The sequence below is a fragment of the Panthera uncia genome, chromosome D2 (genome assembly GCF_023721935.1).
Source record: "Panthera uncia isolate 11264 chromosome D2, Puncia_PCG_1.0, whole genome shotgun sequence".
Taxonomy (NCBI): Eukaryota; Metazoa; Chordata; class Mammalia; order Carnivora; family Felidae; genus Panthera; species Panthera uncia.
In genome coordinates, this window is record NC_064818.1 from 10521546 (window position 1) to 10541232 (window position 19687).

General features: G+C 46.7%; 1 protein-coding gene across 1 annotated transcript; it reads left to right on the plus strand.

The window, feature by feature from the left end:
- The first annotated feature begins 11729 nt into the window (after positions 1-11729).
- On the plus strand, positions 11730-19404 carry ZP4 (zona pellucida glycoprotein 4). The gene is made up of 12 exons (XM_049644951.1): positions 11730-11955; positions 12218-12339; positions 12406-12511; positions 13729-13872; positions 14586-14773; positions 15312-15409; positions 16268-16398; positions 16797-16986; positions 17063-17210; positions 17542-17620; positions 18828-18944; positions 19162-19404. Exons 1-12 carry the CDS (start codon positions 11784-11786, stop codon positions 19263-19265), a joined length of 1599 nt encoding a protein of 532 aa, XP_049500908.1. The 5' UTR covers positions 11730-11783; the 3' UTR covers positions 19266-19404.
- Positions 19405-19687: the final 283 nt, after the last annotated feature.

A 19687-nucleotide genomic window follows, 5' to 3' on the forward strand; every position in this document is an offset into this window, starting at 1 on the left:
GAGGGGCAGAGAGAGAGGAAGACACAAAATCCAGAGCAGGCTCCAGGCTCTGAGCTGTCAGCACAAAGCCCGACATGGGGCTCGAACTCAGGAACCACGAGATCATGACCTGAGCCGAAGTCGGACATTCAACTGACTGAGCCACTCAGGCGCCCCAATGATGTTTCCCTTTTAAATTTCCTTTTTTCTAATTGATCAATGCTTTCCCATGCTGAGACAAAATTTGCTTCCATGGAAAAGTCTTTAGGCTTAGGTTTAGGAGAGCTGGATTCTGGTTCTAGCTCTGGCATTCAAATGTAAACATGTCCAGATCTAAATGACTCACCTTGTACATTTGCTCCCAATGCAAGGCACATGAGAAGAGCGGAAGCTGTGCCTCCTATCACATTCATCTCCCAACCCAGACCTTCTCCACTGGGCAAGACCCTTCACTGTCTCCCAACTATATCCTGTTGATTCCTTGCTCTACGTGTTCATTCATGGCTTCAGTCACTGAATTCTCGCTGGTCATTCATCCATCAAATCTAGACTAGCCTCCTTCCTTATCATCTATCCTTTCCCACCTGACCATCCTCAACAAGAACTCAAATTCCACCTCTGGATAGCTTCAACTCCGATGTCTTTGGCCTTGCCCTGCTCTGAAGTCCTAGCCCCTTTTGTTTGTATCGCATGTTTTTCACTTGGTTATATAATGTCTCATGTTATTGTTTTGGAATTTTCTGCATTACTTATTCATTGCTTCACTGTGTTTGCCTTGGCTCCCATCCGAGTTTTGAACTTCTACTCCATATAATCAAAACTCCTAGTTTCTTTTTATTTTTCCTAGTTTCTCATTCCAATTCTCAACTACTCTGAGCAAAACCAACAATCTTCCATTTTCTTACATAAAACATAAGATCTTTAAAATTGCTTCCAGCTCTAATAGTATGTACGTCTGAGATTTTCTTTACTGTTTAAAAATTCAGATTTGGGGTGCCTGGGTAGCTCAGTTGGTTAAGCATCCAACTCTTGTTTCTGGCTGAGGTCATGATCTCACAGTCATGAGATCAAGCCCAGCATTGGGATCTGCACTGAGGGTGGAGACTGCTTAGGATTCTCTCTCCCTCCTTCTCTCTCTCTCTCTCTCTCTGCCCCTCCCTCCTCCACTCACACACATGCTATCTTTCTCTCTCTCTCTCCCAAAAAAATCAGATTTTTTTCCTTTGAGTTTTATTATTATTACCATTCCTTTAATTCCTAGCACAATTATGGCATATCATACAGTTGTCCCTTGGACAACAAGTGGTTTGAACTACACCGGTCCACTTACATGAAGATTTTTTTAGAGTACAATAATGTAAATGTATTTTCTCTTATGATTTTCTTAATATACTATTTTCTCTAGCTTACTTTATTTAAGAATACAGTATGGAACATATAAAATATGCATTAATTGACTGTTCATGTCATTGGTAAGGTTTCCGGTCAACAATAGGCTATTAATAGTTAAGTTTTGAGGGAGTGGAAAGTTATACATGGATTTTTGACTGCGAACAGGGTCAGCACTCCTAATTCTCACATAGTTCAAAGGTCAACTGTAGATGCTTAATCAAGGAGAACGTTGAAATGAGGACAGTGAGATCATCTCCCTGGCTATTCTGTGGACATGCCAGAATTCCAAGGGTTGAAAGAGGGGTGTTTGGAAGTGTCCCTCAATTCCTAAGGCTTTTGCTACAAAGCTATGAGTGTCAACAAAAGGTCTTTCTACCCCCTTCAAGGCATGGAGAGGATGATATAAACACGGCTCAGTACTTATTGCAAGAAAAAGGCTCCCTAAAAATCCATCTTCAAAGCTTATAATTTTCAACCGATGAGAAGCGATTCCTTTACCTCCAAAGGCCACGAGGCTTCTGTGTTTTTAAATAAAGGGAAAGGCATGGCCTGTCACACAACAAGCCAACAACGTGACCCATTTGAAGAAGAAAGAAATGAAATGATCACCCGTTTCAGTTGGCAATTTGGAGAGAGAGGGTGAGAACGGACAATCCTGGCAGACTCCTCATTTTCTGCTTGAGGAAAAAATAAAGGGTATTTATGGGAACTGTCCTGTGTTATTAAAGAGGGATGATTGCTTCAGCCCTCCTAAAATGTTTTGTAATATTAATTTTTCACTAATGACACTTTTAATACACTCCGTGATAAATCCCTGCCAGAGTCTAGCTCTCGCCGGTGTAGGTGCGTGGAGCTGTAACAAGCATGACCCTAGCCTCTTACACAGATTGGACTCATTTATTACCCGGTGCCGTGGCCAATTTGCATCTCCAATCCACAAGCAATCTTTCTCCAGCTGTTACCTCAGTTTGTCCTTGCAACAATTTGCATCACTTCTGGAGAAATTTTTGTGATAAAGCTGTGCAAAGTATCACTAGGGGCAGAGGGAAGAGGTGAGGAGGGATTGCGGTCAGCTTCCAGGGGGAGACGCCCAGGGGCATCCCCCTTGGCCTTTGGGACCTGTGGGTCCCCCAGTCACGGACACCAGCCCCAAAGCTAGGTGTTCGGAGGCTCCTGCTGAATTTGGAGGAATCTTACTTCAAATTCTATCGGCACTGAGTAAATGAGAAGGCTCTGTGACAGGAAGCCTTTGAAGATTGAAGGGAAAGAAAAACAGCAACCTCGAATAGGTGTTCTAGCTCGGATTCTAACCTTTAACTCCTCCGCCACGTGAAGAAAGAAAGGAAAAGGAGGAGAGTGAGAAATAAATACATGGAGAAGGCGAATATTGGAAGGATTCTCTGTAATGCTTGGCACCTTGTCTCAAAGGACAGCCCCCAAATCACATGCCCTGACACAACCAGCCGCTGGTTGTTCTTAAGTGAAATGTAAACATTTGAAATTGGTTTAGCCTATGGGAGTATAGTTTTATTCATTTATTCACTTTCCAAGTATCCATTGCCAGATACTGGGCTAGGCATAGGAGTCCATGTATATTTAGCTATTGTTCAAAAGCATCTCATCTGTAAATCCCATGAGATCGAGTACCTCCTATCTACTACTAGACCCCTGAGCCTAGCATAGTACATGGCAGAGTATGTCCGATGAAAGAGATACTGGGATAGAAGGAGAGAACGAGAAAATGAGGACAGGAGAAAGCAGAGTTTTATCCCCAGGATCTAGGAAAGTCTCTGATCCAGAGTAGAGGCTTAGTGAACGTTAGTTGTTGTTTATGAGGAGAGTGGAATTAACATAACTGACACCCAAAACATTCACTAACTGTATGACTCAAGTTACTTGTGCTCAGGCTGGATAAAAAGATCTTAACACAAACATGTGATGCTTCCATTGATATTTGCTTAGAGTAAAAGGAACCCAGGTAGCAGCTACCCTTCTCCAAGATATATCTTTGTAGATGCACAAATATGCTTTGGTAAAATCACTGAACTGGTCCCACTTCTAGGGAAGGTTGTGAAGTTAAGAAAACTGTGTTTAACTGAATGCAAACAGGACTGCTAGTCGGGAGTGGGACATGCAGGACAGACAGGCAAGAGGGTAGGAGGGGTGTTCAATGGGTTATTTAAATTTTGTTTAAGCTGCATTCCCAGAACATTATCTGCCCATTTCATTTTTTTTTTTTTTTTTAAGTAGGCTTCATGCCAAGGGGGAAGCCCAACATAGGGCCTGAACTCACGACCCCGACATCAAGACCTGAGCTGGGATCAAGAGTCAGATATTCAACCGACTGAGTCACCCAGGCACTCCTATTCTGTAATTATTTACTGAGGCCTTGCTATGGTGAAGGCATTAAGCTAGAGGGGACACAGCCTGCACTCAAAGACTCTGTGGCCAAAAAGGGCCCGGACCCAGTAAGTAACAGTTAAGACGCACCAAGAAGGGCTGAAGGAGGCACAAGTCCCGAGGAAATTCCCCAGCCCGACCCTGGGGGCCAGTGGCCGGAGAAGGATTTCCAGAGGAGGTGATGCCTCAGCCAAACCTTTTAAAGAATAAGATGCAATGACATGAGTTAAAATAAGCCAGGCAGGAGCAAAGAAGCAGACAAAGCAGGAGAGGGTGTTCCAGAAGAGAAAACAGCACAGGTCACAGCACAGTGTGAGAGACAAAGGACTGGGTCTGGGAAACCGTTGGACCAGCCACCGGGAGGCAAGAGGCTTCCCTGGACCAGCGGGCAGGGACATGATCAGGGAGGACTCGGGGGCCATGCCAAGGAGTCTGCATCTTAGCCTGAAGGGAACAGGAAGCTTCACTTACGTGGTGAGTTAAGCACAAAAACACAGGCTGGTGGTAAAAAGGAAGTAGGGCTTGCAAAACAGGCCCCCTCTGAAGCATGATGCAAACCGTTTAAATAAAAGAGTTCTGGGGCTTCTGGGTGGTTCAGTCAATTAAGCGTCTTTTTTTTGTTTTTTTCTTTTGAGAGAGACAGAGCACAAGCAGGGGTGGAACAGAGAGACGGGGAGAAAGAGAATCCCCAGCAGGCTCCACGCTGTCAGTGCAGAGCCCGATGTGGGGCTGGAACTCACGAACAATGAGATCATGACCTAAGCCAGAGCCAAAACCGAGAGTCGGGTGCTTAACTGAGCCACCCAGGCGCCCCAACCTAACCCTACTCTTCATCTCGGCTCAGGTCGGGATCTCACATTTCATGATATCGAGCCCCACGTCTGGCCCTGTGCTGACAGCAGGGAGACTGCTTGGGATTCTCTCTCTCCCTGTCCCTTTCCCCTTCCCCTGTGCTTGCTCATGCACTCTCTCAAAATAAATAAAAAGTGTTCATTCGTCTCAAAACTGCTGTCTGAGGACGTGGGCAAATCATGCGGGGGAATTCAAAGGTGAGTACGACACGGGCTTCAAGGACCTTACAAACCAGGAGGGGAAGTACAGTCCTGGATTGTAACTGTCCCAAGAGCAACACAAAGACAGCTGGAAACCAAATCAAGAGGAAACTGCCTCCAGATGGGGGATCACGAAATGCTTCATGGGAAAGAGGACCTGAAAAACACCACCCAAAAGCCCTGGTCCTCAAGCTTGAGTATGCGTCAGAACCCCCTGGAAGACGACTTAACTCTGCGGGTCCCCACCCCAGAGTTTCTGATTCACCAGGTCTGTTGTAAAGCTCCCGAATTTATACTTCTGTTAAGTCCCCAGCCGAGGCTGACATCGCTGGTCCGGGGACGGGTCTTTGGAGAACCTTTGCCCAAGTGAACATAGGGAAATGGGCCAACAGAGAGGGGACCCTATGCATCACATGAAGAGGAAGCCATGTATGTAAAGGCACGTGGTTAGAAAAGCAAGGCTATATCCCGGTTGAGGAGAGAACATAAGAAACATGAGTATACACGATAGAATCAGACACAACACTTGTAAATTAATTACCCAATCAACTCCAGTCAGCTGAGAGCCACTGAACTACAAGAGTTACCAAGCATAAGGCAACGACCAAAGTGAGCCTGGCTTCCATGTGGCCTGCATCTTTCCTCCTGAATTTTCTATCCTTCAGCCGTCCTGTCTTACCAGGTCCACCTGCTCTCTAAACCAAAACAATCCAATCAGTACCAACCACTCAGCCACAGTGTGCATTACTGATCCCTTTCCTCTAAACAAAAAGGAATTTAAAAATCCTTTTAGTTTAGAAGGAAAACTTTAAATTCATTCTATGAGACAAGCATTACCCTGATACCAAAACCAGATAAAGACACCACTAAACAAGAGAACAACAGGCCAATATCCCTGATGAACATAGACGTAAAACTCTTCAAAGATATACTAGCAATCCGATTCCAATAACACATTAAGGAAATCACTCACCATGATCAGATGGGATTTACTCCTGGGATGCAAGGGTGGTTCAGTATTCACAAATCAATGTGATACATCAAGTCAATAAGAAAAAGGAGAGGGTCCGTATGACCATTTCAATAGACTCAGAAAGGGCGTTTGATAAAGTACAATAACTATTCATGATAAAAACCCTCAACAAAGTAGGTTTAGAGGGAATATATCTCAACATATTAAAGGCCATCTATGAAAAACCCACAGCTAACATCATCCTTAATGGGGGAAAACGGAGAGCGTTTCCCCTAAGGGCAGAAATAAGACAAGGATGTCCACTCTCACCACTGTTATTCAACACAGTACTGGAAGTCCTGGCCACAGCAGAAAGAAAACAAAAAGAAATAAAACGCACCCAAATTGATAAGGAAGAAGTCAAACTTTCATTATTTGCAGATCACATTTGCCATTTGCAATGACGTGGATGGACCTCGAAAGTATCATGCTAAGTGAAATCAGCTGGCCAGAGAAAGACAAATAATTTATGACTTCATTCATATGTGGAAGAAACAAAGGAGCAAAGGAGAAAAAAAGAGAGAGAGACCAATGAAGAAACAATTCTTAATTATATAGAATAAACTGATGATTACCAGAGGGGAGGTGGGTGGGGGGTAAAGTAGGTGATGGGGATTAAGGAGGGCACTTGTGATGAGCTCCCGATTATGTATGGAAGTGCTGAATCGCTGTATTGTACACCTGCTACAAATATTACACTGGATGTTAAAGTAACTGGAAATAAAATTTAAAACTTAAAAAAATAGACAGATAAAACAATAAATAAAAATCCCTTTAGTTTTGCCAAAGCACGTTTGGGAATTTTTAAAAAGAATTTTAACAAGTAAATGAAAATTATAAAAGTCAAGAAACAGAGGCACCTGGGTGGCTTAGTCAGTTAAGCATCCAACTCTTGATTGTGGCTCAGGTCTTGATCTCACAGTTCATGAGTTGGAGTTCTGCACCGGGCTCAGTGCTGACGGCGTGGAGCCTGCTTGGGATTTTCTCTCTCTCTCTCTCTCTCTCTCTCTCTCTCTCTCAAAATAAACTTAAAAAGTAAAGAAATAGAGGCATCCACATGCACACAGTTCTCATGTCAACCAAAAAAAAAAAAAAAAAAGCCCAAAGATCGGTTTGGCTGATGCAGCTTGACAATGGCTTGTAAGGTGTTTTGAGCTGAATTATGCCTAACAAAGACGTGTTGAAGATAGGGTCTTTATGGAGGTAATGAAGTTAAAATGAGGTCATCAGTGTGGGCTTTAATCCAATACGTCTGGTGCCCTGCTCTTAAGGAAGTGAGCATAATGGAGGAGGAGAGGCAACATTTTAATAGACATCCCGTGTGGACCAGAAACAGCAACTTTTTCTGTGAATCCCCACCCCAAAGTCCTTAGGTTTAGCTCTTTTTCTCTCTTTAGCAACTTACTCTCCTACCTTCCTTAAACTCCCCTTCCACTTCAAGAGGGAGGAGCCACCAATGTATTGACGTTCCTCTCAAAGTCCAAAAAGCTACTCAGTTGGGTCTTCCTGCCTGTGAGAGGAGAAGGATCATCCTCCCCACTGGTGGCCATCAGTTCTGGTGGCAAAGGAAATGGTGGAGCAGGAGAGGCGAGACCACCTCAGAGCAGGGTGGGTGCAGGGGAGGTGGGTTGCGTGGCCCAGGATGGAGACAGGAAGTTGAAAGGAGAGACCCAGCAACGGGACCCATCACCTCACGACTGACCCAGGCTTACATCTCATTCTTGCTTGTTGAAAAGACAAACCATGTAAGTACTTACAGTAAATTCAGTTTGCCATCTTCCTTCAGAAGAGAAGTGTCCTAATTTCCACCACATGCCGAGAACAGCTGGGTGCTCCCTCACTGCTCCCTAATTACTGATTAGCACACACAATGGCCTAATCGCTCCTCCATATTTGGGGGTAATTTTGATTATTGCCTTATCAGACTCGGAGAGGGTTTCCTGGGGCTTTGTTTACCGAATATACCTCACCCTCCAGTCAGGAGGACACACTCTAGTCACAGCAAGAGAACCACGGTAAATGTCTATCCCAAGGGACGGCCCTAAGCTTTCTAACAATCCTGGTGCTATCAGAATGCAACCGCTCTCTGGAGAAATCGCTGTGTGTGCCCGTATTCCAATAAAGGGAACATTAGTAAACGGCATAGATGTACCCTTGTTCTCTAGTTTAAACACTTTTTTTTAAATGTTTATTTATTTCTGAGAGAGACAGAGACAAAGTGAGCAGGGGAGGGGCAGAGAGAGAGGGAGACACAGAATCCAAAGCAGGCTGCAGGCTCTGAGCTGTCAGCATAGAGCCCGATGCGGGGCTTGAACTCACAAACTATGAGATCATGGCCTAAGCCGAAGTCAGATGCTCAACCAACTGAGCCACCCAGGTGCTCCCTTTGTTCTCTGGTTTCAACGGAAACATGCAAAGGTGATTCAGGAAAAAATATGCCCCGACTGAACAAGGTCTTTGGAAAGTACAGTGTGCCTTGCCCCATTGTCAGAAACTACTCTGTCCTCCCCCTTTACAGAGACCCCTCCGTGGCCAGACAACGAATGAGGAATGGGCAGCGTCTTTGTCAAGGTTCTCCAGAGAAACAGAAAGAGTAATAGATATTTACATGCATGTTTACATATCTCTATATAGAGATTTACCATGAGGAATTGGCTCATGTGTTTATGAAGGCTGAGAAGTCCCATGAGTTGCTGTCTGTAAGCTGGACCCTTTGGAAAGCCAGTGGCATAACTCCAGCCCAAGTCCGAAGTCCTGAGAACCCAGGGAGTCAGTAGTGTAAACTCTAGTGCAAGAGCAGGGTAAGAGCAGTACCCCAGCTGAAGCATGCAGGCAGGAATTGGACAGGAGACGATTCCTCCTTCCTCATCTGTCGTTCTTTTTAGAACAACAGATGTGCCAACCCATCCCCGGGAGAGCCATCTCGAGTCCACGGATTCAACTGCTAATGCCATCCAGAAACACCCTCATGGACACACCCAGAAATAATGTCTAATGTGGGCTCCACGTCACAATCAAGTTGACACATGAAATTAACCGTTACAGGCAACACAGCCTCCCATGTGGGACTCCCCAGTACCCTGGTAGGTGTCCCAAGACGGATCCTTAAATCTACGTATAAAATAGGAATCAAACAAATGGTACAATGATTGCAGGGCTTTCGGTAAGTCTCTACAGGTTATAGTGATTTGTAATCTGTATGTAAATCCACTAAAATTATTTTTAAGTGATCGAGTGATTCTGACCTAAAACAGCACTTGCCCTTCCAAACTCAAAGAGCAGAGCATTACTTTTGAGAGAATAGGGGGAGAGGATATTTTACAAGTTAAACATGGGGCTCCTCGAGGTGGATCACACGTTATCAGTGCATTTTCTCTCCTGAAACTGAGCGGTGTAGCCGGATGAACATGTCCTCAGGGGATTTAGCACGGCAGCAAGCATGAAATCACCTAATCCCAGCCCTGCTGGCATACTCTCCTAGGATGCGTCCTTGATCCTGTGGCATCAGAGTGACTGGTATGAGCCTGGGTGGACTTTCAGATGTCTTCCCCGGTTTCGGATTTACATGTTCATTTGTTAACTGTGTAAACACAGAGCCTGACTAGAGGTCTCCCCAGGATAAGCTGTTCCTCAGACCGCCCCCCCCCCCCAGTCCAAGGAGGCCACTGCATGGCACCTGCTTTCTCAGTGCCTCCCATCTCACCTGTATCTCCCAAGCACTGCGCTGGTCTTGTCGACACTCCTGACACTAACAATTACGCAGCAAGTTTCGTCAGAAGCACTGTACACACGTTCTCTTGTCTCGTGAAACGATACCTGTCAGTCGTACTAATAGCTCCCACATGAGGGAGGTATCCTCACTTCCCAGATGCAAAAGTTGCAACTCGCTGACAGAGGTCACAGAGCCAGGAAGTAATGATGTAGCATTTGTTCCCAGGTTCGTTCACGGCCAAAATCCAAATAACCACTACGCTGTACTGCCTCCCAAGCATTAGCAAAACGAGCAACCCTCCTCGATCCTCCACTGCTTTAGAGAACAGCCTTCGTAAGTCTAGCGGGGAGACTGGCCTTTAAGCCCGAGACATAACACGCGTCGCCTTCTTTCTTGTGCTTGCAATCACGTGTATAGTTACTCAAAGGAAAAATACCTAAAGATTATGAGTTTGAGCCACATTTTCAATGGGGTTCAGCCTCAGGACATGGCCACTACTGAAAGCACATTCGTTGATTCATTCTTTACTCAGTCAACACTGAGTACACACTGTCTGAGGCATTCAGGACGCAATAAAAAATAAGTAAGAGGCCACTGGAATCCAACGAGGTAAGTCCTGTGGGTAAGGAAATGGGATGTGTCAGGCCAGTGGCCAAACCCAGTGCAGAGGAGGTGAGGAAGCCACATCCCACCCAGGAGGGCAAAGTTCTGCATTCCCTCAGTGTTGGCTGTTACCACATGGTTACATGAGTTATCCAATTTCCCCAGGAAGATATGTTTGTTCTTCTCCATTAGTTGACGAGAAGTAAAGATACCTGTTATGCATTCTCAGTGCTTTGGCTGAGACTTTTTGTTGACCTGGGAAAAGTTTCCATATGATAAATATTGGGCTAAACAGAATCAGAAGACCATTTGGGGGAAACTGGTGGAAGATCAGAAGCCAGTTTTCAAGTTCTTGCCTCAGCAGTGAGAAGTATATCCATCCATTCCTCAAGCTCTCAGAATGCCTCTATATGGGGCGCCTGGGTGGCGCAGTCGGTTAAGCGTCCGACTTCAGCCAGGTCACGATCTCGCGGTCCGTGAGTTCGAGCCCCGCGTCAGGCTCTGGGCTGACGGCTCGGAGCCTGGAGCCTGTTTCCGATTCTGTGTCTCCCTCTCTCTCTGCCCCTCCCCCGTTCATGCTCTGTCTCTCTCTGTCCCAAAAATAAATAAAAAACGTTGAAAAAAAAAATTAAAAAAAAAAAAAAAAAGAATGCCTCTATAACCTGGTCTGGTGCTAGGGCCTAAACGGTGCCCAGAACATGCAAACCACAGCTCATAAGGATGAGAACACCAACGTGGAAAGCATACAAATAGCAAACTCCCACGTATTTATGAAAATATGGCTAAAACCTAGGCGAATGGTAAGAGATTTAAAAATATCCATATAAGAGGCAGAATTTGTTTGGGAAATTTATGTCACGATCCACATTTTCACCTAGGTCTTATTAGGGAGCCCAATAGGACACTATGGCAAACACAGTGTTTGGAATTTGTCAAGAAAAGACTCCAGTGGTGGAATTCTCTCTTAGAGCCAGGGAAGGGTTTTAAGTCAGCTTTTTTTTTTTTTTTTTTGAATCAAGGTTACATTTTTCTGAGATTTAAGCCAGGTTCCAATTGTGCAGTAACTTCTTGTGAGAGCCTAGAACCATGAAGGTGATGGGGGTCCTTCAAGGCCCCAACAGTGTTGGCTGAGCACCGTGCCAGACACGTGACGTAGAATAGCTCACATAACCCTCAAGCATACTCCTACCAGGAGATATTATTCCCATTTTACAGAAGAGAAAACTTGAGATTCCAAAAAGTTGTAACTTACCCAGATCACATAGCTCATAAGCAGCAGGGCTCGATTCGTACCCAAATACGCGAAATTCTAGAAGACGGTCTCCTGAAGTCAGTAAGCTACACGGGAGCCATCTTGGAGAAGCCTCTTTGAGCTACAAGGTACCACGTTTTTCCTGAGCTCAGAATTGCCTGGATTGCAGTGTTTAATGCGATGCAGCTGCAGACGTTGGCCTAAAGTGAATGAGGCTGAAGAGCCACCCTTTCCAAAGGAGCTTCACCTGCATGTCACCCAGGTGTGCACCTGACAGCGGTTTCCTTCTGTATTTAAAGCCACCTCACGGGGCAAGGGGAGCTCTGGTTCGTGGGAAACTAAGTACAGGTCTTGCAGCCAGTGGAGGCTCCTGATGGCATCATGTGGCTGCTGCAGTCCCTCTTGCTCTGTGTTCCCTTGTCTCTCGCTGTGCGTGGCCAGCAGAAGCCCCAGGTACCAGGTTATCCCAGTGAACTCCATTGTGGGCTCCAGAGCCTTCGGTTTGCCATAAACCCGAGCCCCGGGAAATCGACTCCTGCACTCATAGCCTGGGGTAAGTTAGACAACTCCCCCGGCTTAGGGGCTTAGCGCTCTCACCCTCCTAACACTTTCCCCCTTTGGTGAACTCTGCAGGTACTCCTACAGATCAAACCCTCTAAAATGTAACTTCTCTTCTGAATCCGAGCCCCCTCTTGTCCCTCTCTCTCTTCGCTGCTGCCCCTCAGGGTCCAATGGGCAAAGCTGGCGGTCCTTTCCCGGCCCTGGTGAGTGTGGAGACTGACCACCTGTGCTTTTTGCTCCCCTTCACCCCCCAGACAATCGCGGGCTGCCACACAGGCTGCAGAACAACTCCGGATGCGGTACCTGGGTAAGGGAGAGCCCGGGGGGCTCCGTGCTCTTAGAAGCGTCTTACAGCAGCTGCTATGTCACCGAGTGGGTGAGCACGACCCAATCCCCGGGAACGTCGAGGCCCCCCACCCCAGCATCCAGGGTGACTCCCCAGGACTCCCACTACGTCATGATAGTGGGAGTTGAAGGCACAGATGCGGCTGGGCGCAGGGTTACCAACACCAAGGTGCTCAGGTGTCCTAGGAATCCCCCAGGTAAGGGCTGGAAACTCTCGGGTTCTTGGTGGTGCTGAGCTGCCTGGAATGTGTTCTTGGGCCTCTTCTACCGGCTCTGTGCAGCGACAGTGACCCCTGCCACTCTTGAAGGACTCCCCTCCAGCTGCCCTGTGCACACAGCCCTTAGGATAACCACCACTAGAGCAACTATTCAGCACGAGGCACTGTGGAGAGTGCTTCACTGTCCCCTCCCTTGTCCTAACCGGTGCCTTACACGCTATCTATCGCTGCCCCCAGCAGCAAGCTTGGCCAAGGGCCCCTCCCAGTGTGTGCCGGGGCTGGGATTCAAACCAGAATTAGCCCAGAACCTGGAGCTCCTCAACCTTGAGCCGCTTTAGGAGAAAACTGAAGCTACCGAGGACACCTGGCAGATGCCTTCCAGGAGCAACTGTGCCCTGAAAATAGGACTCCACCATTTCAGCTGGAGGCAACTGGATCATTCAGCTGGGGAATTAGCAGGAAATGTGACTCGTACTAGGCTTCGGTGAATCTTGCCTCGTCCTCTGCGAGCCCTCCCTCAAAGTCCTAATGGATTCCAACCTGTAGTCCCCTCTTCTACCCCACCTTGTATCCAAAATGTAATCCAGAGGGATAGCACTGATGAAAATGCAGGATCCCGGTCCCTGTACCAGCCCTACGGTACCAGAACCTGCATTTCAGAACAATCCCCTGGTAATTCCTAGCTCTCAAAGATGGAGTAGCATCTCAGCAGAACGGAAGGAAGGATATGTTGCTTGAAGCAAAGCATAAAGGGCCCCACTGTACCTACTGCTCTTGCTGGGACTCTTTCAAAATGTACTAGTTTCAGGGGACTCTTCCCAGGGGACTTAATATTGACTTGACTTCCTGAAATGTAATTGCTAGTATGTAATATGGATCCACCCTGATCATCGGGGCATCTGTGGGAATTTTGATACTTAATTGTTTTTAAGTTTGCATATTATTTATTTAGAGACCGCATAAATGGGGTAGGGGCAGAGAGGGGAGAGAGAATTCCAAGCAGGTCCCATGCTAGCACAGCTCAGAGCCTGATGTGAGATTCGAACTTCCAAACCTGGAGATCATGAACTGAGCTGAAATAAAGAGTCATCCAGGTGCCCCAAATTTTGATACTTGGTAATTATCTTTTTTTTTTTTTTTCTTGAAAGACCAAGCTTTGGTATCGAGCTTCAGTCCCTCTCCTCTTCAAAACGTGGCACTAGAAGCTCCAAACGCTGACTTGTGTGACTCTGTCCCAATGTGGGACAGGCTACCATGTGCTTCTTCACCCATCACTCAGGGAGACTGCAATAAGCTTGGTTGCTGCTACAAATCAGAGGCAAATTCCTGTTACTATGGAAACACAGGTGAGTTCTTGCATCTCTGAAACCGGTTAAAATCTGGATTACTCGCAACTAAACCCGGAGAAGGGTGATCTTCCCTCCCCCCTTACCCCCACCAGAAAACCAACGTTTAAAGATGACCAGAAGTTGAATGTATAAGCTATGAACGCATCCTAGAATACTTGACCCTATGTGCTCACTTTCTACAGCCTTCCCTTGCCAATTCTCCTAGAAACCAAAATATTCAATGAACTCCAGAAGCTAAGGCTATGTGCAAAATAGCCAGTTGACAGAAATTGAAGACTACGAGGCACCTTGGGAATAAATAGGTTAAGTGTCAACAGAGCCTCCTCTCAAGACTCCCTGTGTGTCCCAAATCCTACTCTAAGGTTTTCTAATGCAAAACACGTACAGGCAGCCCTGTATTCTAAGCTCAATACTGACTGATAGGTATAATAGTACTTTGTCTTACTTATTGTACGGAGGAAGCTAGAGTTAGGAGGTTACATGCTTTGCCTCAAGTTGCTCAAGTAGTGGAGGCAACATTCAAACCCAGGGGCTCGTGAGGATGCTCATTCAGTGCTTTAATTAGGCTCAGACAGCTGAACATGCAGCAAGGTCGCTAGCTGGGACTGGCAGCTTCCCGGGGGCGGAGGGATCAAAAGTAGCTAAATGTCTAGCTGGCTCAATACCGGGAGGGAGGACCTGCTTTCAGCACAGCAACTCTGATTTCTCAGTGACCTCACGCTGTACCCAAGACGGCCACTTCTCCATCGCCGTGTCTCGGAACGTGACCTCACCCCCGCTGCTCTTAAGTTCTCTGCGCTTGGCCTTCGGGAAGGACCACGAATGTAACCCTGTGAAAGCAACACGTGCCTTTGCCCTGTTCTTTTTTCCATTTAATTCCTGTGGCACCACGAGATGGGTAAGAACAGCTGAGTTTTGGCCCTGTTCCTAACTCGAAGTCAGACAGAAATGTCCTAGTGACAGGGCAGGAGTGGTGGAGTCTCTTAGCCAGGAAGGATACAGCTGACCGCCTCTTGGTCCGGAGGATGGTCTCTAGGACAGAAGAATGCTTCATCGCTGAGAGAGCAGAAACACCCTGGGTGTTCAGCTAAGATCCTAATTGTGCCGGAGCACTTCTACTGAGCCACACATGAGGACAAGTAACAGGTTCTTCTTGCCACACTGCCCTGGGAAGCAAGCAGGGAAATTGGCTGACCTTGGTGGTCATGTTCCTGGCTGCCTCATCGGAGTGCTCAAAGCCCTATTCTCTTATCCTGAGCTAAGTGAGGTGAGAAGGTCCCAGGTCAGTTAATGCCACCTGCTCTGGCCTCTGCTCAAGGGGAAGAAAACGCAGCCTGTGATGGGGTAGCCTTGCTGACTGCTAGATCAGAGCAAATTCTGAGTGAAAGGGCACCTGGCTAGCAGGAATGGCCACACTTCTTTGCCCATACTTCTAGGTCACTGGAGACCAGGCAGTATATGAAAATGAGCTGGTCGCAGCTAGAGATGTGAGAACTTGGAGCCATGGTTCTATTACCCGTGACAGCATCTTCAGGTAAAGGTCTGAGTTAACCTCGCCCTGCTGGACCAGAATGACTTCCCTTCCATAAAACAGGATTCTAGGGTAAAGCCCTGAATCCACAGAACCTCTGGTCACGACCAGAGAACCCATCTACTGCCTCGGCTGTCTGATCTCACTGACCATATCAGATCAAATCTCCCTGCATCGCTGCCACTGACTTCATTTAAGCCTCAAACTCCCCTGGACTCCTATTTCACTGACCGGGATTTCCTTGTGTTCATTTTGGCCTTCTCCCTTCTGCCTGCATAGTCCACCCTGTAGCAAAAAGAATCCCTTAACACCTTACATAAGATTTTACACTCAAAGCTTCCTCCTTGTCCTGACATAGCTTAAACTTGATATGAAGGTAATTTGTAGGACCTTGCATGAAACACTGCCTACTTCCCAGTCTTAACCCATCTTCTGTGAAATGCCATCTCTGTTTCCAACCCTGGACTGTGGTCTCAGGAGACTATATAGAAGGACCAACTCTGGCCTCTGTTCTCTGCTGTTTCTCTCCCTCCTCTTACCTCTGTTACTAATCTTCCTTCATAGCCACTCCCTGCAGGATCTTCCCTGACTACCTTCTCTACAAAAGGCACATGTTTCTCACAGCACCACGTCTAGGTCTTGCCTGGTTCCTAGATCTCCAACGCTCAAACACTGATCCTGTCTAGGTCTTCGTCTCCCCAGCTAAGATCTAGTTCCCACAAGCTCCAAAACCATACCCATCCTGTTGACAAACTCGTCCCATGCCTAGTATATAACGGTTCCTAAAAACCTTTAAAACCTGAAAGGTGGGGGCCCATCCTACCACCCACGAGAGCTAACAAAGATCATGTTTATCCATAGGCTTCGAGTTAGCTGCAGCTACTCTGTAAGGAGCAATGCCTTCCCGCTTAGCGTTCAGGTGTTTACCATCCCACCACCCCATCTGAAAACCCAGCATGGACCCCTCACTCTGGAACTCAAGATTGCCAAAGGTGAGACCCTCCTGGCTAGCCTACAGTCCTAAAGACTTATTACTTCTCTTGGCATTAGGAGACCAACTTGGGTGGCACCTGGGTGGTTCAGTTGGTTAAGCATCCAACTCTTGGTTTTGGCTTGGGTCATGATCTCCTGGTTTGCAGCCCCCTGCATCAGGCTCCAGGCTGATGGCCCCAACCATGCTTGGGATTCTCTTCCCTTTCTGCCCCACCTCTCACTTGTGTACTTGCTCTGTCTAGCTCTTTCTCTCTCAAAATACTAAAAATATTTAAATAGACCAAATTGGTAATAAGATACTTGCTAGAGGTGCTCATATGGGCGATGGTCTGTCTCAGGCCATCTAGAGAGTTCTAGCTCTGTCCTTAGTGGTCCAACCCACTTTGGCCTCTTGCAGATAAGCACTATGGCTCCTACTACAGTATTGGTGACTACCCAGTGGTAAAGTTGCTTCGGGATCCCATTTATGTGGAGGTCTCTATCCGCCACAGAACAGACCCCTCCCTGGCGCTGCTCCTCCATAACTGTTGGGCCACACCCGGCAAGAACTCCCAGAGTCCGTCCCAGTGGCCCATTCTGGTGAAAGGGTAAGTGGCTTCTCCGTGTACCTGCGCTGGGGTCCCCCATGGAAGCCCATCCCGACTGCTGGATATCTTTGCTTAGATGCCCCTACGTTGGAGACAACTATCAAACCCAGCTGATCCCTGTCCAGAAGGCCCTGGATACACCATTTCCATCTTACTACAAGCGCTTCAGTATTTTCACCTTCAGCTTTGTGGACACCATGGCAAAGTGGGCACTCAGGGGACCGGTAGGATGTGTATTCTGCCCTGTGTGTTCCTCAGCAGGGCTCCGAATGCCCCCTCCCCAACCGCCAACTTGGAATCCTTTCCACATCCCACCAGTCCTTGGCCAAAGCTGCCCTTTGATTTTGGCTTGTTGGTACTTCCTCAAAGTGATCACTGATCCCAATGACACAAGTGTCATCTGCCCTCTAGACTCTAGTTCTTCAGTGCTATTGCGATATTGGCTTGGGGTGTCCAGATCTGCTGTTAAGTTTCTTTCAACCTCTTCCCGGGGAGGTAAGTTTTAAGACTTCTGATGTGGTTCTCCTCCATGATCTCCATTCTGTTGGCTCCCAGGTGTATCTGCACTGTAATGTATCCATCTGCCAGCCTGCTGGGACCTCCTCCTGTAGGATAACCTGTCCTGTTGCCAGGCGTGAGTATCCACACTGTCTACACTGGAGGACAAACTCGAAATAATCTGGAGTCCCACCGCTAACCTCTCTTGCCCTGTGGGCAAATGATTCCAAGTGAAGATGGATTTTTCTTAATGAGGCTGCTTCAAGTATCTTGAGGCAATAGAACAGACCAGCAGCTTCCTAGAATTCCAAGCCTTTTAAATAGGAGCTATCAATCCTCCAGTAACTCTCAGTCTTTGCTTTTTCCATATACATTATGATTAAGCCAGGAATCAAACTGGCTCATGACCTACATATGGCTCAGTCTAACAAAACCCTTGTTATCCGGCTAGTTCACGAATCTAGATGTTTACCCCTGCTCGAAGGCAGGTCTGGAAACATGACCTGAAGATTTATAGGTGGCGTATGATTGCCGACAGAGTATCTACTTGAGTCGATCAGAGCCAATACTCTTGTTACATGTCTGTATTCCTACCTGGTCCACTAAATTTTACCTGTCTAGCCCTTGAATTACTTCGGGTTCGTGAGCCCCTTCTGGCAAAAATATATTCCTGGTAATGTAATGAGAGTCATGAAATACTGCATTAAATACTTAGGATCTAACTCCAAAAATATTCTGTACACTCCTAAAGAAACTAAAACTTAGATGGACTTTTTAGAAGTCCTATAACTGGTAATAGAAATGGGATTCATAAGCTACCAGTTACCTTTGTAGCTTAGGAAAGGGTGTTGGTATTAACAGGTTACTGCCCAAATGACTCTTCTAGAGGAGGATGGCAGTTTGGGGAAAGGCTAATATCCTAATCTCTATTACCAAATTCTGGCGAAACTGAGGTAGCAGTGTTAATATAAACTCAGACAAGACTTTATATCTAACACCTTAAGGAGGTTCTGTGTTTTCCTTATTGTTTTAAGTTAATTTATTTTGAGAGAGTGCGAGCAGGGGGCAGAGAAAGGACAAGCAAGATCCCAAGCAGGCTCTGCGCTGTCAGGGCTGAGCCTGATGTGGGGCTCGAACTTACTGAGATCATGACCTGAGCCGAAATCAAGAGTCAGACGCCTAACCAACTGAGCCACGTAGGCACCCCGTTGTTTTTGTTTTTAACGAGGTTTTCTGAAGGCATGGAATGGAGCTGTACATATTGAGGGACTTAACTCTCCAACTCCCACCCCCACCGTGTGCAAAAGAGTCTGACTAATCCCTAGCTCTCTTCTCTCCAACAGGAAGAAGACGCTCTGACCTCCATCTTCACAGCAGTACTGCGAGCATCTCTAGCAAGGGTCCCGTGATTCTGCTCCAAGCCACTATGGACTCTGTAGAGAAGCTCCACAAAAACTCAAGTGAGTGGGAAGAGACCTAACTAGCTATTTGAAGCCTCATACCGGAACCACTAGTCAAACCAAAGCTACTTCCTCATCCCCACTTCTTATCCCGTGCTAATACGACCAGTGTGAATCTCCAGTTGACCAGCTTGGTTTTCCTAAAGAGCATGTGTATTTTTCAGGCTACGGTATCACTTGGTTTTGGCATCCGTCAACCTCCTTGTCCATCCTACAGGTTCTCCTATAGACTCCCAAGCTCTGTGGATGGCAGGCCTTTCCGGGACCCTAATCTTTGGATTCTTGTTAGTGTCCTACTTGGCTATCAGGAAACGGAGGTGAATTATTCCAGTTGTGTTAATAAAACCAGATTGCATTACCAGCCTGTGCCCAGCCTCTCATTCGAAAGGTAAAGCACTATAAAGTCCTCTATCTGCTCTGGGCGTCTCCTCTCTCCAGCCTGGGGCATTATTTTGCTTGATGGTAGAAGAAAAACCATGATACCCTAGGTTTTGACTCCAGCCAGCCTTTCCAGCTTCCAAATAGAATAACGTTGCAGTAGACTCATAGTTGGATGACCACCTAAGCAGAGGATACAAGAACTAAACACATCAGATTTAGCAGAGATGGTTTCAAGCTCAAGAGGCGGTGTAGAAAAAAACTCTTCCAAAAGACCAATCAGACTAAGGCAGAACTAATCTAGACCTAGTCTGAAATCTTCTAGACCACAAGTTCTCTGAAAGAAGGCTTCTAAACAAACCATA